The sequence below is a fragment of the Crotalus tigris genome, unplaced genomic scaffold (assembly GCF_016545835.1).
Source record: "Crotalus tigris isolate CLP2741 ecotype Arizona unplaced genomic scaffold, ASM1654583v1 scf7180000017735.2152567, whole genome shotgun sequence".
NCBI lineage: Eukaryota > Metazoa > Chordata > Lepidosauria > Squamata > Viperidae > Crotalus > Crotalus tigris.
In genome coordinates this window covers 246698-269981 of record NW_024096601.1, presented here as the reverse complement: position 1 = coordinate 269981, position 23284 = coordinate 246698, and the positions used below count along the sequence as shown (strand labels likewise).

The window sequence follows — 23284 nt, the reverse complement described above, 5'->3', positions numbered from 1 at the left end:
CCTTTTCCCCTCATATTCAACACTGCTTTTGCAATCCTGTGCATTAGAGAGAGAAAAGGGGGGGGGGTTTCACTTGTCTGCAATAGCCAGCTTCAATTCTCCTCTCCTATAACGATGTTGGTGTTTGCAAAGCTCAACGTGATCATTAAAAGCAAGATGTGGGGCTAACCAGATCAATATCCTGCGCTAACCACAAAGAAGCCAAGTGTCAGAGCTGGGCTAACTCAGCTACAAAATATTTATCTGGGCTATTCAAGCACGCCAAGTGAGCATCATCATGGATCGACCCAGTTAAGAAACGGGGAAACTTCCCTGAAGAAAAGGTGCATCATGAACAGAGGATGAAAAGCGAGCATTGACTCACCTCTGGGAACCTTCAGCCTAAGTGACCCTGATTTCCACAAGGGCATAAATTACAAGTTTAAGCTGAACTACCTGGTATCAGAGAGAGCTTTGTTTTGGTGGAATCAGCCCATCCTTTGGAAGGGGCTTTCCGAGGTGTTTTTGGGTTTGTATTCGTTTTTGCAAAAAGGGAAGTGAAGAGGAGATAGGATCTATCTATCTATCTATCTATCTATCTATCTATCTATCTATCTATCTATCTATCTATCTATCTATCTATCTATCATTATCTATCTCTATCTATCATTATCTATCTATCTATCTATCTATCTATCTATCTAGATAGATAGATAGATAGATAGATAGAGACAGGCAGACAGACAGACAGATAGATGGAAGGATAGATAGATGAGAGAGAGAGAGAGACAGATAGACAGTCAGTCAGACAGACAGACAGACACAGATAGATAGTAGATAGATAATAGATAGATAGATAGAAGATAGATAGATAGGTAAGTAGGTAGGTAGTAGGTAGATAGGTGGATGGAAGGATAGATAGATAAATACATAGATAATACATAGATGATAGATATAGATAGACAGACAGACAGATAGATAATAGATAGTAGATGATAGATAGATAGATAGACAGACAGACAGACAGACAGACAGATGGGGAAGGAAGGAAGAAAACAAGAAAGGAAGGAGAGACAGAAGGAGAGGGAAGAGAAGAGGAGAGGATAGGAGAGGAGACGAGAGGAGAGGAGAAGGTAGATAGGGGAGAGTAGGGGAGAGGAAGGGATGAGAGGAGAGATCTTGGAAAAGCATATGAATTTTTTTTCTGTCTCTCTCCCTCCCTCCTTCCCTCCCTTCCCCCCCCCCATAAGACTGTAAAGGAAATCCTGCAAGTGGAAGAGTCTGCTTTAAAAGCATCCATGACTTTGGACACAGGAACAGAAACATCTTGGAGCGACTATTACTATTCTTATCATCCACAGCAACTGAGTGCACACAGGGAAGTCCTGCTGAACGATTCCCTGTGCTTGTCCAGATAGAAGTAATCAGATGGTTTGGTTGCTCGGGGTGCTTGTGCATGTGTGTTTTTAGGTTTGGGGGGGGAGGGAAGAATTGCCATCTCCTCCCCCCCTGAGTATTTTGACATCCACGTTTCTCCAAACTGACCTGGATTTTTGTCTTTTAAAAGACACTAAGATCATTCACACAGACACACACACACACACACACACACACACACACACACACAGAGAGAGAGAGAGAGAGAGAGAGAGAGAGAGAGAGAGAGAGAAGACCATTGTCACCTAGGGATCTTAATAAGTCAGCGCACGTCCATTGTCCAAGCTTCCTTCTCTGATCTCACAAACCGTAGCTCTTCAGGGAGACCAGAAGAGAACACAACTTTGTGTGGGATGTCTTAAAATCAAGGGCTCACATTGCTAAGCAACGAGAAAAGTAGGAGCCAAGGAGAGACCTGCAAAAATGGAATAATAAAATTTTTTAAAAAAGCCCTAAAAAAAAAATGCAAAAATACTGCGTCAGTTATCATTATTAGCAAAAGTCATCTGAACTGGAAATTTAGCCCTCTTTTCCATTGCATATTTTTTTCGATCACTAAAAGTTGCCTGCAGAGATAAAGTGTGTGTATGTTGGGGGGGGGGGGGAGAATTTTCATACCAGCCTTTCACGTTTTCCTGGGAGATGTGACAGCGCCACCTAGTGAGGAAGGATGGTTCTGTCCTCGTCTTCTCCTGGTTAGCCCAGGCAAAACATGCAGAGAATGTGAAATTTCAGTAATCTATGATGCCACAAGGACAACTGGACAAGAGGTAGTGAAAAGGTCAAGAGGGTGGCCTGACCTCCTGAATTGTTGAACGTGAACAAGTCAAATGCAGGTCTCCTGCGTTCACTTTGGGAAAAGTGCAGATAAGAGCAACTAAGACGATTAAAGGGCTTATGAAGAACGGTTGCAGGATTTGAGTTTGGCTAGTCTAGAGAAAAGAAGGACTAGGGGGGGCATGATAGCAATGTTCCAATATTGGAGGGGCTGCCACCAAGAAGAGGGGATCAACTTATTTTCCAAAGAACCAGAAGGCAAGAGAAGAAGGAATAGATGGAAATTAATCAAGGAGAGAAACAACCTAGAACCGTGGTGGCGAACCTATGGCATGCATGCCACAGGTGGCACGCAGAGCCCTCTCTGTTGGCATGTGCACCGTTGCCCCAGTCCTAGGCCTTCAGCTGGGTTTTATAAAACTTTTTTGCTTTAGGCTTTGCTGTGTGCGAAAAAAAAAAAGGTTCAATCAATCAAGCAATTTCAACTTCTTGCGGGAAAAAAAAAGATCTCGCAAAGTTGGAATTGATTGATTGAACTTTTTAGTCCCACCCGTTACCACCACAGCTATGCCCATCCAGTGGGCCACGCCCACCCAATGGGCCACACTCACCCAATGGGTCACACACACCCCAATGGGCCATGCCCACCCAATGGACCATGTCCACCTGGCACTCGACGATACACAAATAGGTTTTGGGTTGCAGTTTGGGCACTCGGTCTCTAAAAGGTTTGCCATCACTGACCTAGAACTAAGGAGAAACTTCCTAACAGTGAGAACAATTAACCAGCGGAACAGCTTTGCCTCTAGAAGTTGTGGGTGCTCCATCATTGGAGGTTTTTAAGAAGAGACTGGACAGCCATCTATCTGAAATGGCATAGGTTCTCCTGTTTGAGCAGGGGGTTGGACTAGAAGACCTCCAAGGTCCCTTCAAGATCTATTCTGATAGACTTCTTGTGAAGGCAAATCCTTAAGCAAAACTTCCATAGATGATTTCAAGGGATGAACTATTCTGGAGAAGGTGGATCCATCGGGTAGTAACCAGCATTTTGAACTCTGGGCTTGGAAACCTACTGGAAAACCATGGCTAGCCTCCAGCCCTTTAAAAGAGTTGGTGAGCTAGAACATTGTTTAGGTAGTCCATCTGCCTCAAGATGAGGCTCTTTCCTCTGAAAAATGAAACCTGGGAAGCTGGTGTTGAAGGAAAAGTCTTCATCAAAGAGGAGGGAAGTAGGGAATGTTTTAAGAAAGGGTGGACGCAGCCTGGGGGGAGTGGGCAGGTCGCACTAATGGTTATGAATTTATCTTATTTTAAAATTGTATTGTATTTTTATAATGTTTAAATGGAAAAAATAAAAATTTTCAATAAAAAAAAGTCTTCATCATGGTTCAATCCAAGCCGTGAATAAAGAACATGGTGACTGCTTTAGAAAGAAGATTGCCGTTTATTGAAGAGGAGAGCCAGACAGAAAGATGGCTCTAGAAGAAAAGAGAGTGAGCACATGTAGGGAGTAGGTTTTTATACCTTCTTGAGCCTTTTGTTTGGAGTTGTTCCTGTGGCATGAGTTTTGACCCTTTGGCATCTCTGTGTTAATTCTATTATGTCCTGTCTTAGAGTTTGGGTGGGGTATGTAGATTTTAGGTGTCTTTGTCTTCTTAATTTTCCTGAATGGTTTACATCTGCATTTCTACAGAGCTGGTTTCTGCTTGGGACAGAGAGACTTGGGGGCAGGGATGGTTTCTGCTTTTAAAATCCTTTAGGGCAGTGGTTCTCAACCTTTTTAATGCTGCGACCCCCAACCGGTCATAAGTTGAGGACTACTCAACCGGTCGTAAGTCGAGGACTACTCAACTGGTGCAGCACCGTTTGCAGAATGGGACTTTTGGCGGGCTCAGCAGGGCAGAGACAGCCTGGACAATTCCTATTGGCTTTTGAAAGCCAATAGAGTTAGACTCTATTCAAGAGAGTCTATTCTATTGGCTTTCAAAAGCCAATAGAATAAAAGGGAGAAGCACAGCTAAGGAAAAGGGGGGAAAAAATGGCGGACTGCGTTGTTTGGCGACCCTCATGAAATGGTTGTTCGACCCCAAATGGGGTCCCGATCCACAGGTTGAGAACCTCTGCTTTAGGGAAATATATTCTGCCTCTTAAATATTTCCAAAAAATATTTCTTTCTCTGGGTGGCTGACTTCCCACACTGGTGATCTTGACCAAGGAAATTCGATAGAAGGCAGACAATTTAGCCAGCTTTGTGCATGGACACAAACATCCTGGAGATCCATCCAGCCCTTTTGAGGAGGAGGCGATAGTGATTGCTGTTGAAAAGCAGGCAATTTATCCATAAATAATCAGTGTGTAATTCACTTTATGCCTGAACTCCCAACAACTTCCTTCAACTCCTTATAATGTGAGCAGAGAATTTAGAAAGCTTAACCTTTAGCTGTTGTAAGATTTCCCATTAAAGATTCAGAAAAATAAACCAGTGGGACTATGATCTTTACAAAAAGATTTCTGAGAAAAAAACAATGCCTTAATACAGTGGTTCTCAACCTTTTTAATGCTGCGACCCCCAACCGGTAGTAAGTCGAGGACTACTCAGCCGGTCATAAGTCGAGGACTACTCAACTGGTGCAGCACCGTTTGCAGAATGGGACTTTGGGCGGGCTCAGCAGGGCAGAGACAGCCTGGACAATTCCTATTGGCTTTTGAAAGCTAATAGAATTAGACTCTATTCAAGAGAGTCTATTCTATTGGCTTTCAAAAGCCAATAGAATAAAAGGGAGTAGCACAGCTAAGGAAAAGGGGGGACTGCATTGTTTGGCGACCCCCGTGAAATGGTCGTTCGACCCCAAATGGGGTCCCGACCCACAGGTTGAGAACCACTGCCTTAATACTTACTCAATTGATACTAAATTTCAGCTAATTTCACCGTGAGATATGTCAAAACTAGCTGCCAACCTCTTAGTATGTGGTCTGGTGCCTTTTAGAAATTCCATTTAAGAAGCTTTTAGGAAACTTGCTAAAAATGGGATTTTCTAAAGAGTTGGGTAAGTCGTGGCTATTAGCCTCAATGGCAATGGGACTGTCTCTGAAGACTGTCTAGAGACGTGTGTTGGTCATTAGGAGAACAAATGGCTGGACTAGCCAAGCCCAGCGCTCAACCCTTATGTTACGTTATTAGCAGACTGGAGGCTAAAACGTATGAAGAACGGTTGCAGGAATTGGGTATGTCTAGTCCAGGGGTAGGCAACCCAAAACACTCAAAGAGCCACTTGAACCCGTTTCCCACCGAAAACAAAACACCAGGAGCCGCAAAACCCTTTTGATATCTAAAATGAAGATAACACTGCATATATCCTTTTTTACCTTTATTGTGTGTGTGTGTGTATACATACACACACACACACACACATATATATATCCAAATATATATATATATATATATATATATATATATATATATATATATATACACACACACACACACACACACACACACACACACACACACATACATACATACATACATACACCTATAATAAAAGTAAAAAAGGATATATGCAGTTATCTTCATTTGAGATGTCAAAAGGGTCTCTCTCTGTCTCTCTTTCTCTCCCTCCTTCTTTCTTTCTTTCTTTCTTTCTTTCTTTCTTTCTTTCTTTCTTTCTTTCTTTCTTTCTTTCTTTCTTTCTTTCTTTCTTTCTTTCTTTCTTTCTCTTTCTTTCTTTCATTTCTTTCTTTCTCTCTCTCTCTTTCCTTTCCCTTTCTCTCTTTCATCTCCCCCTCTCTTTCTCTCTCTCTCTCTCTCCCTCTCTCTCTCTCTTTCTCTCCCCCCCCCTCTGCAATCTTCTGCTCACCTGGCAAACTGGCTTCAAACTGTTCTCCAACAAGTTCAGGGGTAGGCAACCTCGGCTCTTTTATGACTCATGGACTTCAACTCCCAGAATTCCTGAGTCAGCCATGCTGAGCTAGCTAGCTCTCTCCTGCCCTTCCTGCTTCCTGCAGGGACGCAGCAAAGGGAGGAATGCTGCCAAAATAAGCTTTTCAGCTCGTCGGAGAACACTGTGAGTGCCCTCTCTTTTACTTACACACACACACACACACACACACACACACACACACACACACACACACACACACACACACACACAGAGAGAGAGAGAGAGAGAGAAGAGGGAAGCGCAATTGCCTCTCTCTGTCTCTGTCTCTCTCTGCAAATGGCGGAGGAGGCTGGGAGCCACAGGGGAAGGCTCAAAGAGCCACATGCGGCTCTGCAGCCACAGGTTGCCAACCGGTGGGATAGGGACTCCTGCTTGTGCAGGAGGTTGGACTGGAAGACCTCCAAGGTCCCTTCCAACTCTGTTATTATGGCATAAAATATGCCATAATAGAACATTATTTGCTGCATGTCTAATGTTAGCTTCTTCCCTCCCTCCCTTCCTTTCTTCTGTCTCTCCTTCCTTCCTTCCTTCCTTCCTTCCTTCCTTCCTTCCTTCCTTCCTTCCTTCCTTCCTTCCTCCCTCCCTCCCTCCCTCCCTTTCCTTCCAACTGTCTTCCTATGGTGCCATTCTCCAAAACGTCTGGACTTTTGATTTTCATTTTGGAGGGCCTGAGTGGTTTTAAGGACACAATATAACCAAGGTTCCTATTTTGCCCGCCTGTCCATTAGAAACTAAGAAAACCTACCCGAGATTTTAAATGGGTGCAGCGAAGGCCTTCAGCTCCCGAAAAGCTTAAATTCCTAATATATCCATCTTTTATTGGCCTGTTGTCCCTTCTGACGTTCCTGCCAGGTAGTCCAGGCAAGAAACACCAACCATGAGTACTAATGCTACCTTTATGGTACGGTTACGCTAGCACAGTGGTTCTCAACCTGTGGGTCGGGACCCCATTTGGGGTCAAACGACCATTTCACGGGGGTCGCCAAACAACGCAGTCCGCCATTTCCCCCCCTTTTCCTTAGCTGTGCTACTCCCTTTTATTCTATTGGCTTTTGAAAGCCAATAGAATAGACTCTCTTGAATAGAGTCTAATTCTATTGGCTTTCAAAAGCCAATAGGAATAGTCCAGGCTGTCTCTGCCCTGCTGAGCCCACCAAAAGTCCCATTCTGCAAACGGTGTTGCACCAGTTGAGTAGTCCTCGACTTACGATCGGTTGGGGGTTGCGGCATTAAAAAGGTTGAGAACCACTGCGCTAGCAGAAGGTTCTCTGAAATCTCACTAATGAGAGAAATGCAAGTGCATTTTGATAAAACACCTGTCCTCTCAACATTTGGTTATCTCTGCACTGATGGAAGAGTGATTCTGGGTGATCCAGATTTTTTTTTTTAAAAGCACAATTTGATCTTATTCACAGGTCTTCTTTTATTTCTTTCTTGCAAGGTTTCAATGTATATTCCACTCATCTCTTTTTTATTTTCTTGTATTAGAGGAAGGAAGGAAGGAAGGAAGGAAGGAAGGAAGGAAGGAAGGAAGGAAGGAAGGAAGGAGACAGGAAGGGAGAGAGGGAGGGTGGAAGGAAGGAGAGACAGAAGAAAGGAAAGGAGGAAGCTAACATTAGACATGCAGCAAATAATGTTCTATTATGGCATATTTTATGTCGGCCTTGGCTTTTCAAATGTCTCTGGAAATACCCAGAATAGATGCTTTATCTTAATGCATGCTGAGTATATTCAAAAAGATGAGACACAAACCCTGTCATCTGCTACAAAGGCAGAGGGAAGGTTTTCAATGCAGCTTGGAAGAGGCTGCTCAACATGGCCCCAGGGATTCCTCAGCAGCTGGCTGGAAGAAGGAATGGGCGCCGAGAAATGTGACAAAGTCACAGCAGGGAACGACAAAACACGCCAAGCAAAGGGCAAGGCAAGGTCTCGCCTGGAAAAGTAGCAAGGTGCAGCCATCTGAAGGTAGAAGACGTAATTTTAATGTTGACCTATTGGACAATAACCCCTCTTAGATGGAAAAGGGAGAGGGTGTGTGTGTGTGTGTGTGTGTGAAGAGAAATAGAATACAAATAGACATTCCCCACAATCCTTTCATTCTTGATTTTTCTTTTATCCAGCTTTTATTAAATGTATGTGCTGCCCACCGGACGTTTTCAAAGGTAAGAGTATTACTTTATACTGTAACCTAGGTACTACTCCTACCTCCTTCCATTTTCCCCACAACAACCCGGCGAGGTAGGTCGGGCTGAGAGCAGGAGACTGGCCCCATGTCACCCAGCAGGCTTTGCCTAAGGGAGACCCAGAACGTACCAACTTCTGGTTTCTAGGCCAACCCCTTCACCGCTACCCCAAACCGGCTCCTGATGTGTTTTTTTTTTAAATTACCTCGTTGCCCGTATTGTAACCTTAATCCTGGGTGGAACGCGAGCCAATGAAAACACCCTTCCCCACAACTATCAGAAGAAAGCCTCAAGAAATGGTGTCTAGGGGCAACCTCTCCCAGACATCCTTGTGCCATCTTCTGGGCTCCAGGCTCACCCTACCCCGGCCCTTGTGGGAAGGACCCGCTCTTCAAGGGGTTCTAGAAGGAAAGGCGGTTGAGGGGCTGCTGGGATCTCAAGGGGAAGGAGGTTCCACAGGACAGGGTCAAGTTACAAGAAAGCGGCCTTCCAAGTTCTCCTAGATAGTACCACTTAAGGCAGTGGTTCTCCACCTGTGGGTCGGGACTCCATTTTGGGTCGAACGACCATTTCACGGGGGTCGCCAAACAATGCAGTCCGCCATTTTTCCCCCTTTTCCTTAGCTGTGCTACTCCCTTTTATTCTATTGGCTTTTGAAAGCCAATAGAATAGACTCTCTTGAATAGAGTCTAATTCTATTGGCTTTCAAAAGCCAATAGGAATTGTCTAGGCTGTCTCTGCCCTGCTGAGCCCGCCAAAAGTCCCATTCTGCAAACGGTGCTGCACCAGTTGAGTAGTCCTTGACTTATGACCGGTTGAGTAGTCCTCGACTTACGACTGGTTGGGGGTCACGGCATTAAAAAGGTTGAGAACCACTGACTTGAGGGAAGGGACCAGGAGGGCACTCACCATATCTGACCCGGTGGGATAGATAAGTAGCCTCCACATCCCAGAAATGTATCTGATGGTGACGTGTTAGAATTGGAACAGAATAGATTGTAGAATAGAATGGAATGGAATGGAATAGAATAGGATTGTAGAATAGAATAGAATAGAATAGAATAGAATAGAATAGAATAGAATGGAGTAGAATGGAGTAGAATGGAATAGAAGCTGGAAGGGACCTTGGAGGTCTTCTAGTCCAGCCCCCCGCTCATGCAGAACCTATACCAGTGATGGCGAACCTTTTAGAGACCGAGTGCCCAAACTGCAACCCAAACCCCACTTATTTATCCCAGTGCCAGGGCTGTGGTGCCCTCAGGGGGGGGGGGCGTGGCCCATTGGGGGGCATGGCTGTGATCACGGCAGACTGGGAGGGGATGGCAGAGGTGGGCGTGACCATCTCGATGTTGCTCGTGGGGGGGGGGGAGACGCCTGTGGGAGCTGGGCAGGGTTGGGGCCGATCCAGGGCGTCTCTGGCGGGTGGGGCAGAGGGATTTAGACTATCTCCTTGAGATCTTCCATGCATTTGTAGACAGGGTGGAGAAGTAGATGAAACGCTACAAGGTTTTGAGAACAGCTGAGTATCCCATGTACAACCTCGAGGAACAGGACTGTCACAAAGCTGTTTGGGGAGATAGTAAAGAAGAACGGATAATGACACGAAGCCACCCCATTTGATCCTGATTCAAGAACGTTCCAATTTAAAAATGGTCCCAGAGCTACGGTTTTATTTAGGCTTTATTTTTAAAAACAGTGGAATCCCTTTTATACATTAGCGTTGCACAATATACACAACCACAAGTTTCATGCATCTACAGATACGCCCCTCACCTAAAAACCCTGTAATGTCTGTGATTCTACAGTCATCCTAAATCAACATGGAATAATGCCAAAAATGAAACAAACGAGTTGCATAGAGTATCACCATGCCGTGATGTTGTTTCAACATCATTAAAACAAAACAAAAAGGGAGGAGAAATTATAAAATTCAGCCTGAATTGAATGTACAAGACTGTCAACCCATCAGTGCAAAAAAAGATGAAAAATATACATGATTTAAAGGGGGGGGGGTAAAATTAAAGCCATAATATGTATATAAACAAAAGTATCTCACTGTATTTCACCATCACTGTCTTTTGGGTTAGATCACATCCTGCATTCTATAATTATAGGATATCTCAATTCTTTCTGTACAGATTGAGCCCTTAGGACCAATATCAGTTTACACTATTCTTCCTACATACTGGACATAATTCTCTCAGACGTACAATATAAGGAATGAATTCAGCAGCTTAAAAATCAAATACTCACTGTAGTTTGGTTTCCCCACCCTCCAAATATAAATATATACTGTATATATTTTAGGTTTTGCTGTACTTTACAAAAGGTTTTCACTAGATGGCAGCAGGTGCATTTCAGAGCTCATTGTTTTAATAGCTACGTTAAGTAAAAAAAAAATAAAATGCTGCATGCATGATTGGACTTCTTACTTGTAATACTTAGTGTTCTCAAAGGAAAAAAAAAAGCAACATTCCCACAGCATATCAAGCCCAGAATAGTTTACATCTTCTATTCTGAAGCATTAGTAAAAGTATCGGCTAAATAAGGCATGCTTGAGACGGTCACCGTTGCCCACTTCAAAGGAAAGCATCAGAGAAAAATGGTGTTTGCAAATCAACCTTCGGAGTTCAGTCTAGCAAGTGGCGTTTCTATCAGTCTCTCAAATGTACAGCTCTGGAAAAAACAACAACAACAATTAGCGATTACTGAAATGCCTAATTACAATAAGCTAGAACAAAATGGTAGGGCTACACGCTTTCTCAAAGATAAGCAAAAGCAAGTTCTAGGGGGCTTGCTTCTAAACACAAATAAAGAGATGGCAGAAGACAAAAACTTTTTGTTACAAGTTGTTTACTGTCAGGAAAGCTGTGTATGCGTTTATAAAAACCATAAAAATTGGGTTTTCTTTGTTGAAATGAAAACAGGTAGAATCACTGTGTTTGCTTGTTTTTAAAAAGGCTCACCAATTTTTTTTTAAAGAGCCATGCCACAGTGGATCATTATAATCCTGTATAAATGTGGGCCATCTGTGTGTGTAATGCGGGTCCAATTTTTATTATCCCACTAGCCAAAAATATGTTTAAAAAATGTTCAGCAGTAGGGCTGGCTCTATTCAGTGTTAGTGCAGCTTAACCTGCAAATTTCTTATATATAGATGACTCAGTCTTATGCAATTATATTTAGCCCTTTTGCATTTTCAAAAACCCAAACGGATAAGTAAATCAATACATATGAAAACACAGTTTTGAGGAACATTTTATACGAACTTACATAAGCGTTGCTTTTAATTTGTATTTCTCTGACGTAGATTTTTATCTTTATGGTTGTTTGTGGAATTAGTTTTCCTATAAAAACAAAATGACATCCAAATTAAGTTGAGAAAAAACTAAAGTTATGAACAAAAAAATATTTACCATATGATGAGAGGAAGGGGCCTTCTAGACCAGTGCTTCTGAATCTCAGCAATTTTAAGATGATGAATTCTGGGAGTTAAAGCCCATATATCTTCAAGTTGCTGAGGGTGAGAAGCACTGATATAAACCACGGCAGAACCTTGTGGAGAAAATAGAGATGACCTTCCAGAAGAATCATTTTAGCGGCAGTTGAACGCATTATTTACATTCACTTGGGTACAATGCACTGCTTTCTATTTATTATACTCTTTGTTATACTGCTATTTTTAAAAGTTCCTCTCTCTCTGGGGAAGGATTTGTTTTATGTAATTTTTCTTTTCCCCAAATAACTCTGTTCAAGGTAGCAATTCCACTGGGGTCGAACGACCATTTCACGGGGGTCGCCAAACAACGCAGTCTGCCATTTTTTTCCCCCTTTTCCTTAGCTGTGCTACTCCCTTTTATTCTGTTGGCTTTTGAAAGCCAATAGAATAGACTCTCTTGAATAGAGTCTAATTCTATTGGCTTTCAAAAGCCAGTAGGAATTGTCCAGGCTGTCTCTGCCCTGCTGAGCCCGCCAAAAGTCCCATTCTGCACCAGTTGAGTAGTCCTCGACTTACGACCGGTTGAGTAGTCTTCGACTTACGACCGGTTGGGGATCGCGGCATTAAAAAGGTTGAGAACCACTGCACTAACATCACCACTTCTATTGCTCCTCCCTTTTCTGATAGTTAATTGCATGCAAAAATAATCTCGACTGATCTACCATGAGACTTAAAAGGCCAGAGTAAGCAAACAAAAAAACAAAACAAAACAAAATCAACGTGACAGGTTCTTAATCGCCACACCCCTGGGGAATTCTGGGAATTGAAGTGCACATATCTTAAAATTGCTAAGATTGAGAAGCACTGCCTTGGATGAGGACTTTTCTCTGCAACATGGAAATGTTCATTATACGCTAACTCTCGAAAGAACAACCCTTCATTGCCTTGAAATATTTTGCTTTACATTCATATATACTTGCCTGAAAGATGGAACATTTAGAGCACAAAATGATCTGGGATAGGAGGACCAGATCCATGAAATACTTACATTGGGCCAGCTGGTTCATCGTCTGCAAGAAGATGGATTGTGATCCAATGAAGGAAAGAGAGAAGGAAAAAAAAGGCTATTAGGTTCTGTGGTAAACTTTTGAGGGAGAGTACAAAATATTGTCTATCAATAGCTTTATCTAAAGGCCATTCCATTTGAAATTGCAAAGATTTCATGAAGGGATTTTTTTTTTTCCTGGATTTGAGTTTAGATGACAAAGTCGGCTGTTCAAAATCATTTCAGTCAACACTTTTTGAATGCTTTATCGTGGAAAACTGTAACTGTTAAGTGGACAGATTCTTGCAAATGTGGATATACTCATCTTATCCCCAAATTCCAGTAGTTCAATCTTACAAGAGAGATGAGAAGACAAACCAACATTTCAGTTGTAAAATCCTGCTGTTTGTTTCTAAAATCAATGCTTTCCCCACCATCTTAGCTCTCCCCAGAAATGCTTGGTACATGATTTCATGTGTGTCCTGTCTCTTTTTCCAAAGTCATCTTTCAGACACTTTGCGCGAAGTTCTGAATAAAATATTTCAGAAGGTGGTAGATGTAATTTGGATTGATACAAAACGGCCCCTCCAAAAGCAGCAAGCTTTTGTTGTGATTACATACACAAATGATATTACCCAGCTAATACACAGACATTTCAGCTTGTTACCTGGGAGGGCCAGAATTTTGTCCCTTTATAATTTTAGAAGATTAGGAAAAAATAATAATAATAATAATCAACTTGTCCCTTTTCACGTAGGCTTCTTTATGATCAACTTGACTTTTCGTTTGTACTTTACCTTACACGGAGTATAGAAGAGAGGCAGATTTTAAGCAATAAAAAAACCGAATCCATAACATGTGCTGTGTAGAACACCTTCACTGGCAACCTGTTCTGTATTACATCACTATTTTATTTATTGATAGTTGGCAAGCTAAAAAAAAAAAAGCTTTCTTGTAATTTGTGGTTTGGATACAAACTCAGCAGGATTCCACAAGGGGACTTAGGGCACACAAAGCATTTATGGAAACTACAGTCTTTAACAGTGTAAGCAACTGCATGAGCACACACTAGGAGTAATGTTGGTCCAAGCTGAACATTACTCCATCAGTACCTTTGAGGCAACGGAGCGGCTAAGCCACCGCCCGCACAGTTACCAGAACGGAAAAAAAGGAAGAACAAAAGAAAAGAAAAAAAAGAGCTAACCACAAACTAACAGCTGGACAGCCAAAATAACACACCCGTGTCCACAGAAGTCTGCTGCTCACAGCAAACTATCAGAACAAGGTACAGAGAACTAGGACTAGTAAGGACAATCAGACATCAATGTGCTGTATATACAGTGGAGATATACAGAGACACGTCAGGTTTGAAAACATGGAAGCACATTACGATAAAACTAAGCTTCGCCTCCAACAGACATCTTTCAATCCCCCGAAGCTCTCAAAGGCAGCCTAAGCTAGAGACGGTCTATTGTAGAAGCTTTGCTGGGGCTGACATTGAGGAAAAGTTTTAGTTTTCATTCCCCAGGAATTAGCAGGGTTAGTAGTGGCCTGTTCAAAACCGTCATTCTGCTCGAAACCTCGCTTCAATTCACAGCAGCCTGAAACGGGGGGGGGGGGGGGGTTGGGGGAGCGTTTTGGCTAACGCATTCTGAGCACAGCTCAGACCGTTCCTCAAACACGGAGGTGGAACAAGAATGAGCTTACAAATGGAACGAAACTGGGCTTGGATTTTACATGAGGAAGCAAGATGGATGCTCTAACATGAATGCATTAAGTGGCAGAGCTCGGGGAGATACGGTTGACATGCAACTCTGTGGTGGACTGGCAAGATGGCCATTTCTCCTTTCTATGCCCAGTCAAGTCAAGCGTGGCTGTTATAGAAAGCCTTTGTCGGTCAATAGCTCCTGGGTCAGCCACTGCGCCTTTACAAAAAATCGATCCCACCATATACAGGACGTGACAGACAAAAAGGACCAAACCCCTAGAGAAGTTGACCAGTCAAGGGGAGAAACAGAAGTGTAGGAAGGAAAAGAAAAAAAGAATGGAACAACTTAGAAAAAAATGGAGGGTTCGATAGCAAACTGAAGCCCAAATTAGTGGTGGATGGGAATGGCGAAAAACTAAGGAAAAGTGTTAACGTCATGAACTGTGCATTGTATAGACTGAAGCGGAGAAGAAACAAACTCCAAAGCATGCAAGCTCTCACTTACCACCATTTTTAAAGGAATGATGCAATTGAAAGGGGGAAAAAAAGAAGTCATAGTAACTGACAAATAACAATATTACTCAGCAGGTTCTAGTAATTCTCTAATTCGCTAGCATTTGAGCCGGAGGTCAATTAAGAAAGGCCTCTGGGCTCCACCTGGCTACAAGGTGCAGACTACCGTTGCCTCTTGCATTCCACTGACGTCATCAAGTTAAGACTCCCAACTTCTCATTTTATACGTTGGCGCTAGGATACAAAAAAATTAGTCCGCCACCAAAACACAGAACCTCTGAAGAGGACATGCGTGTAAAAAGGCATGGCTTCTTTGAAGCCTTCCGAGCAGCAGTCTTAGTTTTTTATTTTTTTAAATCACAAGCTGAATTTTACAAAGGCATCCCTTCCAAAATTGACAAGCATAAATCCTATACACGCTATATAAAAATATGGGACGTTCGCTTTTTTGAAATGAGGTTTAGGAACTTGGTTTAGGGGCAGGGGGAGGCGGAAGAGATTTAAGAACAGGCTAATCAGTAAGTCGATTTTACAGTAGTGGCCAAAATTGTGGAAATCTTTTGGGAAAAGTGTATTTTTGAGCTTTGATGGCTAATAGCACCACTTTTTTTTTGAGTAGTACCATAAAATTATATATCAATGAAAGATAATTTAATAAAGAACGTAATGCAACATAGTTTGTTCAATTATCTGTACTGTATTCTATGAAAAGGTATAGCCAAATAACCAGAAAAAGGAAGCACAACTTGCTTAGGTTGATATCAGGTAGCTTTCCTTCATCTGATTGTAGCCAATGAGGATCAGTGTTTAGAGACCCAATCGGGTGTCCTCTTGTTTTGGCAATGGGCCAATCAGATCACAATAGGATCCAGTGATTGATGTCCTGTACTGAAGCTGAGAGGAGGACATTTGTCAGGGTGTTACGTGATCACTATCAAGTTGGTTGGGGGTTTTTTGTGTTCTTTCATTTAGTAAGCTTGTAAAACATAATAAAATTAAAGTCATGGTGCAAAGAGTTGACTGGTTGCCCAGAAAGCGATGTAAAATAGTATTATTAAGTGAACAGGCCTACAGTTATAAAGAAATTAGAAGAAAATGGGTGGAAACTTAACCAAAGGTGGCATTCCTACTGTACACTTTTCCCCAAAGGTTTCCACAATTTTGGCCACTACTGTAAACCCAGGTTTCGTTTTTCTTTTGTTTCTCTGCCCAAGCAGCAGAATGGCTTATAAAGTGGGACTCTGTAATCGGGCGTCGGCAGGAGAGAAGGATCTTTGTCCTGTCTTCTTCCCAAGCACAGAGGAGACAGATGTACAGATGTTGTAAGAGACCCGGGTTTGGAAATCTCCCCCACGCCCTGCTACAACCTAGATCTAGATCTCTCTTATTTATGACCTGTCACAACCTGACAAGGAGAGAGCGCAAAATAAAAATCAGAAACAAGGGGATAGTGAAGGAAGGAACCCCGTTAAGGGGAGGAAAGAGAAGGAAACAAATGCCCCCCCCCTTTTTTTCCTAACCAGGATTAGCGCAAGGAATAGAGGCCACACACTGCATGCATTTGCTAAGCAGCAATCAGTGGATCTTCTTGCGGAGGTCCATCAATCAACGCGGACTAGGATCCTCAATAGTACAGGCAGTGCCTGTTTAGTGGCTGCCCCCTTTAGCAACTGTTCAGTGATGAAAAAGTAATTTTAGGACCAATCCTTATTTATGACCTTTGCAGGTATAGGTAGCAAAAGGAAGTAGAAGTCAGATTGTAAACACAATTGCGGTTTCACTATACTTAACAACGAAGTTGCTGACCTCAAGTGTCGTCGCTAAATAAGGACCATGTATAAAAACAAATCTACAGAAGAGTATGCTATCACGTTAAGTTGGATACCATCGTTTAAAGGGAGGAACACCGTGTTGGACAAATACATAGCTATTTCAGGGAAAACTATTGTAAAAGCCAAGAAAATTTGAAACTATTATGAGTAACCTGATTTAACATTTCAACAGCCCAAAATGCATAGAACAATAAACATATTTTTTAAAAAAACTTGGGGGATATTTCCCATAAATAGCCCAGTTGTATGCTACAATGCACATGCCTGCAACATATTAAAACCTTTATAGAAACCTGCCTGTGGGGGCACTGGGGACATTACTGGTATTTAACAATAGCAGTAACATCTGGCCATAATCAATCAAAGTGGCTGGAAAGAGCATCTATAAAAATTGATACCTGGGATAAAAGGACAAAGCCACTCATTAAGCTTGGCTTTTTGTGCGTTCTGCATACAAGGAAACCTCAGTTGTAAGCAACAATTCCTTTGCTTTCAGGCAAGCAAAACACACTTTTTGCTAAGGAGGTTAGATGAGTGTGGAATTGACAAGAAGGAAGGAAGGAAGGAAGAAGAGGAATGTTTAAATTGCTTTCTTCACATTATTATTTATAACCAGGATCAAGCCAAGAAAAATCAGTATTAGAACAAAATGCAATAAAAATGGGGCAGCTGCCCTGCCAAGGAAAGAAAACCATGCATTCTTTATTTTATTCCAAATTGCAAAACAATTCAAACAGGAAAACGACATGGCACCGTACCTTAAGGCTAAAATTAACACAGAGGGGAGCTGGAAGAAAACCAGCTGAAGTTTTTACTTCTTGATTCAAAACACATATCTTCTAGAAAAGTATGTGTTTGTTGATTTATCACTAATCCAATAGAAAGACCCCCCCCCCCAAGGAAGCCATCATACACTAGACTTGATAGAATGAAATAAGAAGAAAGGAGCAGGGCCAGAGGAATGGAACCACTTGAATGTAACATGAAGACATGTCCCTGTTTGTGTAACAAAAGCTACAGCCCAATGAGTTATTGAAAAGTATCACAAAGACCTCCTCTGCAATGATTGCAGAAATTCATTTCTGCTTTTTTTATAACTCCAGCACAACACAGCAAAAGTGCCCATTGCGCATGTGGTATATACATCAAAATGTGCAGGACATTTCTCTCTCTGAATCAGTAGCCGTTGATTTGAACATAAAATAGTGAAGGAGGCAGTTTCTCAGCACCGCTCCAAGGAACACCGAAATCTAGGACGTTGGAAAGTCAAGGTTAAAAGTGTTTTCATGTAGGGAACGCCAACTACACTGAGAATACCCAGGTAATAAAAGGATGTCTCAGATATATCTGGACCAATTCGGTCTGCCGTGTCGTTGGGAGTACAAAAGGAATCCACTGAGGCTAGCCCGATTCACAAAACCATCAGAACGGAGTTAAATCGAAGAACACTCTCCACACACAGCATGCAACTGTCTCACACAGAGAAAGAAGGCACAAATAGCTGCTCAACAATGAAGTCAAACCCTCCTTTTGAATACAGCAACCTTAGATTTTTATGCTGGTTTGGTGAAGTAGATGAGGTGTCTTTGGAGAGCTCAAAACAGAGTTACAGTCAAGCCCTGGCCATTTCTATAGGGAAATTAGGATTTTTTTTTTCCAGCAGGCTGGCTGGGAATTTCTGAGGATGCAGTTCCAACATAACAGAAGCTCGCCGGGAAGACAGAGGTGCAATAAATGGATTAAACCAAGAGACTAACCTCACACCCTTGGAATCACTAATACGCCACTAAATTATCCGTTTAATCGCATTTTCAAATACAGGTAGTCCTCGACTTAGGATCACAACTGAGCCCAAACTTTCTGTTGCTAAGCGAAACATTTGTTAAGTGAGTTTTGCTTCATTTTAGGACCTTCCTTGCCACAGACGTTCAGTGAATCACTGCAGTTGTTACATGGGTCAAACAGTCGTTAAGTGAATCTGGCTTCCCCATTGACTTTGCTTGTCAAAAGGTCACAAAAGGGGACCCCCGGGGACACTGCAATCGTCGTAAATACGAGTCAGTTACCAGGTGCTCGAATTCTGATCACGTGACCGGGGAGGGCGCTGCAACAGTCGCAAGTATGAAAACTGGTCCTAAGTCACTTTTTTCAGCGCAGTTGTAACTTTGAACGGTCACTAAACGAACTTTTGTTAAGTCGAGGACTAGCCGTAGGTGCCTTCTCGCTTTCCTATTCTTGGTTTCGGTGCTCAAAATGGGATCCTAAGGGCAAGGAGGATGGCAGGCCTGGGCCTGATAGTAACTGCTCACTGTGACAAAATAGAACACTGAGCTATGCGTAACTGTTATTCACGAATCATTTCTGTTAAGCATGTGCCAACATCCGTGCAGGAGGTGCCCGGTTCAGATATCCTCCACTGCAGCTGGCAGACAGAAAGGAGAAAATTATCAGGCGTGGTCCTGTCAATCACGCTTCTCTGAATTAATTACACATAAATTTAAACCAACACAAAGTTGTGCACGTTTGTCTCGGAGTCTTTGTTCTTATGTTCGCCTGCTTGTTGGAATTTGGGTTCCACAAGTGACTCAACCCCCCCCAAGGATGCGTTGTGGCCCTAAAGGTGAAGCACATACCCACGGATGAGGGAGGAAGGGCTTTAGGTTTTAAGCCCAGCATTTTAGGGTTGGGAGTACTGACCCAGTGGCTTCTTCAGAGGTGTTAGTGCATTCTGTGTGGTTTCCCCCCCAATAGTTCGTGCAAAAACTGAAACAGCCAAAAGGAAATAGCCATTCCTTCCTGAGAGATGGCAAGTCTTGAAATTAAGTTCTTCAGAAGCTCAGTAAGGAAGTCCCCGTAAGCTTAGAAGGAAGCTTCAGTTGCAAAGGCGAGGAAATGCATCCTTAAGGGTATCCCTATTGTCCACTGCCAGATCCCATCATAGTCAGGAAGCAAACTCTCAAGCCATTGAAAAGCCAAAGGGATTCTCCAGAATGTCTACACACATTCCTGGCACGTGCATCTGTCTAGAAATGTGTTCAAATGAAGAAGACCAGTCCAGCATCAGGAAATGCTTCTCCAAACAAAACAAAATAATCTCTTCAAAAGGAGACCGTGCACGACTGCTTTCATGCCAAATTTAAAGCTGGCGCCAACCCAATTCCCTTTGCATCTTGTTAGAAGTGAAGAGCTTAGCAACCCCCCACCCACCCACCCCCACCCCACCCCACCCCACCTCCTTTCTTATCAAAAAGCTGCCTGGCCAGGAAGCTGCAGCAGAAACAGACAATCCTTTCTACCTCTTTTGGCTGAATGGAAAGAACTTGCATTGGTCCATGGTAGTAGGCAAACATACAAGCAAGCAATTTTCCTTCAGCCACTGTATAGCTGTCATGGTTAGCAGTTAATGCCACTGCTGGATGAACCCCAGAGAAGCAGAACAATAAAATAAAAAGGGCATTTTAAAAAGGGGACTGGGAACTGTTGAAAAGATTTGACTTGTATATTTCTGGATATAGGCTATATATTTCAGTTGACCAAGCTAAAATTCATGCCCAAGCCAGAAGAGATGCATGTGTATTTGGAAACTGGAAGAACAAAAACTGCCATTATTGTGTGTGTGTCTGTGCGTTATTGTTCTTTTTTTTACTTTATTTTGTGCTTTTATTGAACTAAATTTCATTTTTGATGTGTGCCCTTGTGCCCACAGTATAAAAATGACAATAAAGGTTATCTTATTGCTTGTAAACCTAGAGTTGCGAGTAGGCAGCTATATAGGTTTCCTAAATACATTATTAGATTTTATGTATATAAACATTTCTACAAACTTTCCAAAGCAGCTTTTCTTTTGACCTGCTCACTCCCAAAAGCTGAACATCTTGCCAAGGCAGCTATGCAAAAACAGGGCTGTCAGATGGAATCCATTATGATGCTTTGAGCATTTGTTATTGACAGGACCACCCTTTTAAATTTTTTATCTTATCTTACATGGCTGGTCCAGAATTATCACACTGTTTAGGCAGTGTTCGTTTCTGTATAATTGCAATTTAATGTGCTTTATTGTCTACATGAGGCAGTCCTTATCTCATGAACACAGTATCTTATTCAAGATGTTAGATGGGAGTTGCCAACAATTTATTTCTAAAATAACTTTCCCATTTAAAAGGAAGATACCATTTATTTTTGGCTCACGTTCATGGTTTTCTATTGTTTCTCATAAATTAATATTTCACACACAGACAGACAACCCTCAATTGTGAATGTCTCTCTATGGCTTGTCATATAGACAGGTCCACTTAGGCAGCTAGCCATTAGCTAGGAGTGTTTCCACACCTTAGTCCACCTATCTTATTGTTGCTAAGATGGAGAAACACTGAATTAGAAGACAGAACAGACTACTGTCTCCTCACAAATAATAATAGGAAAGAAACAGCCATATTGAGAAGAATGGGCTTCATGCAGTGGGGAAATAAAATTAAGATTAAAGCTTCACTCCCGCCAAGGTGTCTTAAGCAGAAGATTACGGGATGGCTATGAGATGACTGTGGGGTTCAGTGAACAATTTCAAAAGGCTACCCATCTCTACCATTTAAAATGCAAGTTATGAGCAAAAGCTTTCCATTACGATGTGTTTTAGTTGCTTAAAGCATTAGATCTTTTTTCATGCAAAAAGCAGGTTGCACGTATCTGCGATCATGAGATCTTAAAACGTGTATCAATTAGTTTGAAAAAAATCCTCTTTCTTTTCCTCGCATGGCAAATTTAGTAACAAGCAACCTTGTCTTTAAAATGCCTCACTTGCTAGGAAGAAGTCTGTAGGACACAACCAGGATGAGCCCGAGAGAGGGAGGGAGGGAGGGGTCAAATGCGTCATCAGTCTCGAGTCCCTGTGTGCCCACAAGAGATCTCATCCCACCTTGAATTCCTTCTATTCTTAATTCCCGCTAATTTCCCCTGACTGTAGTTCAGATTCTTGCAGAGATCACCAGCTCCCGATAAACCTTTATATTTGTTTGAACTGCCTGGACTTCCTGATTTTCCCTCGCCTGACAAGTCTTTTTAAAGATAAAAATATTTCAGTATTGTCTCTGTCAAGGCTTCTCACATGTGAGGACTGAGGGACAAGGATTTTCCAGCAGTCTTGAGCAGCCCGAAATTTGGAACTATGGCTCGATAACGCCACCTTTTTTAAAAGGGAAGGCTCCCCAAGGAAAAAGAAGAGGGACCCGGTTCCCGGTAAACATAGCGGTGTGGAAGAAACTTACCATCTGGAACCTCATCTGGCCGCTTCCTTTTCTCATAAACCACTATGATAACCACAAGAATGATGATCTCTGCCAGAATTCCCAGGAAGGGCCAGAGAGGAGCCAAGTGACTGCGTACACGCAGGATGGTGATTTCAGTGGCCGTGCCCACGGGGTTTGTGGCATTGCATTCGTAATCACCAGGATCTTCGTTGATCTGGAGGTTCACAATACTGAGTTCGGTGTAGTTCTCTTTGTTGGTAATGAAGAAGCGACCGGAAGAGTTGTCAATACCCTAATGAGAAAAGGGTAAGCCACAGCAAAATTACCAAAGCGTTCCAATTATTCTGCTATAGGCCCACATCCCATCTTTTGAACAAGCTTAACGTTCCTCGTTCCAAAAGCTTGGTCAGCTGGGCATGAGGGAAGCATGGCAAACTCATTACCACAGTCACTCAACTTGCTGAGGTCTCCCTGCCTTTTAAAACCTCTTTAAATTCATTTGTGGTGGGAGATGACAAATATAGAGGTATATCCTCGACTTACGGACACAATTGAGCATTTGTTATTGACAGGACCACCCTTTTAAAATTTTTATCTTATCTCACATGGCTGGTCCAGAATTATCACACAGTTTAGGCAGTGTTCCTTTCTGTATAATTGCAATTTAATGTGCTTTATTATCTACATGAGGCAGTCCATATCTCATGAACACAGTATCTTATTCAAGATGGCTGTGGCTGAGCGAGACCGGGTTTTTTTTTTTTTTAACCATCTTTCTTACCATAGTTAAGTAAATCACTGCAGCTGTAAAGTTAATAACGTGATTGTTCAGCGAACCTGACTTCCCCCGTTGACTTTGCTTGTCAGGAGGTTGCAAAAGGGGATGGTCACAGGACCCCAGGACCCTGCAACCGTCATAAATATGAGTCGGCTGCCAAACGTCTGAATTTGGAACAGGTGACTATGGGGACACTGCAACACTGAAAAACGGCCATAAGTCATTTTTTTTTTAGTAGCGTTGTAACTTCGAACAGTCACTAAATATACTGTTGTAAGTCGAGGATTACCTGAATTTCAAATAGCCATGGAAGAACAGTTCTGAGGGGAAAGCAAGGTTGGGTTAGTCAGAAAAGGATGCAGAAAGCTTGAGGAAAGCCATACGCGATTGGATGTTTGGATTCTTGTTT

The 23284-nt window shown here is 42.4% G+C and overlaps 1 protein-coding gene and 1 long non-coding RNA gene across 3 annotated transcripts in view; one reads left to right on the top strand and one right to left on the bottom strand.

Annotated features, from left to right (window-relative positions):
• Positions 1-6201: 6201 nt before the first annotated feature.
• Positions 6202-23284, top strand: part of LOC120306346 — a 25068-nt gene continuing 7985 nt past the window's right edge. Inside the window, exons 1-2 of the long non-coding RNA XR_005556251.1 lie at positions 6202-6257; positions 8255-8296. This is a non-coding gene — a long non-coding RNA (uncharacterized LOC120306346). The remainder of the gene's footprint in view (positions 6258-8254; positions 8297-23284) is intronic.
• The window catches only part of NPTN (neuroplastin), a 27614-nt gene continuing 14300 nt past the window's right edge, over positions 9971-23284 (bottom strand). The window contains exons 6-9 of one of the 2 annotated variants that reach the window (XM_039339433.1): positions 22116-22389; positions 12805-12814; positions 11591-11664; positions 9971-10993 (exon numbers count right to left, since the gene is read on the bottom strand). In XM_039339433.1, coding sequence (XP_039195367.1) covers positions 11604-11664; positions 12805-12814; positions 22116-22389 — 345 coding nt within the window. In that variant the 3' untranslated portion in view covers positions 9971-10993; positions 11591-11603. Of the gene's footprint in view, positions 10994-11590; positions 11665-12804; positions 12827-22115; positions 22390-23284 lie in introns of both variants that reach the window. The other variant, XM_039339431.1, reaches the window with a different exon arrangement.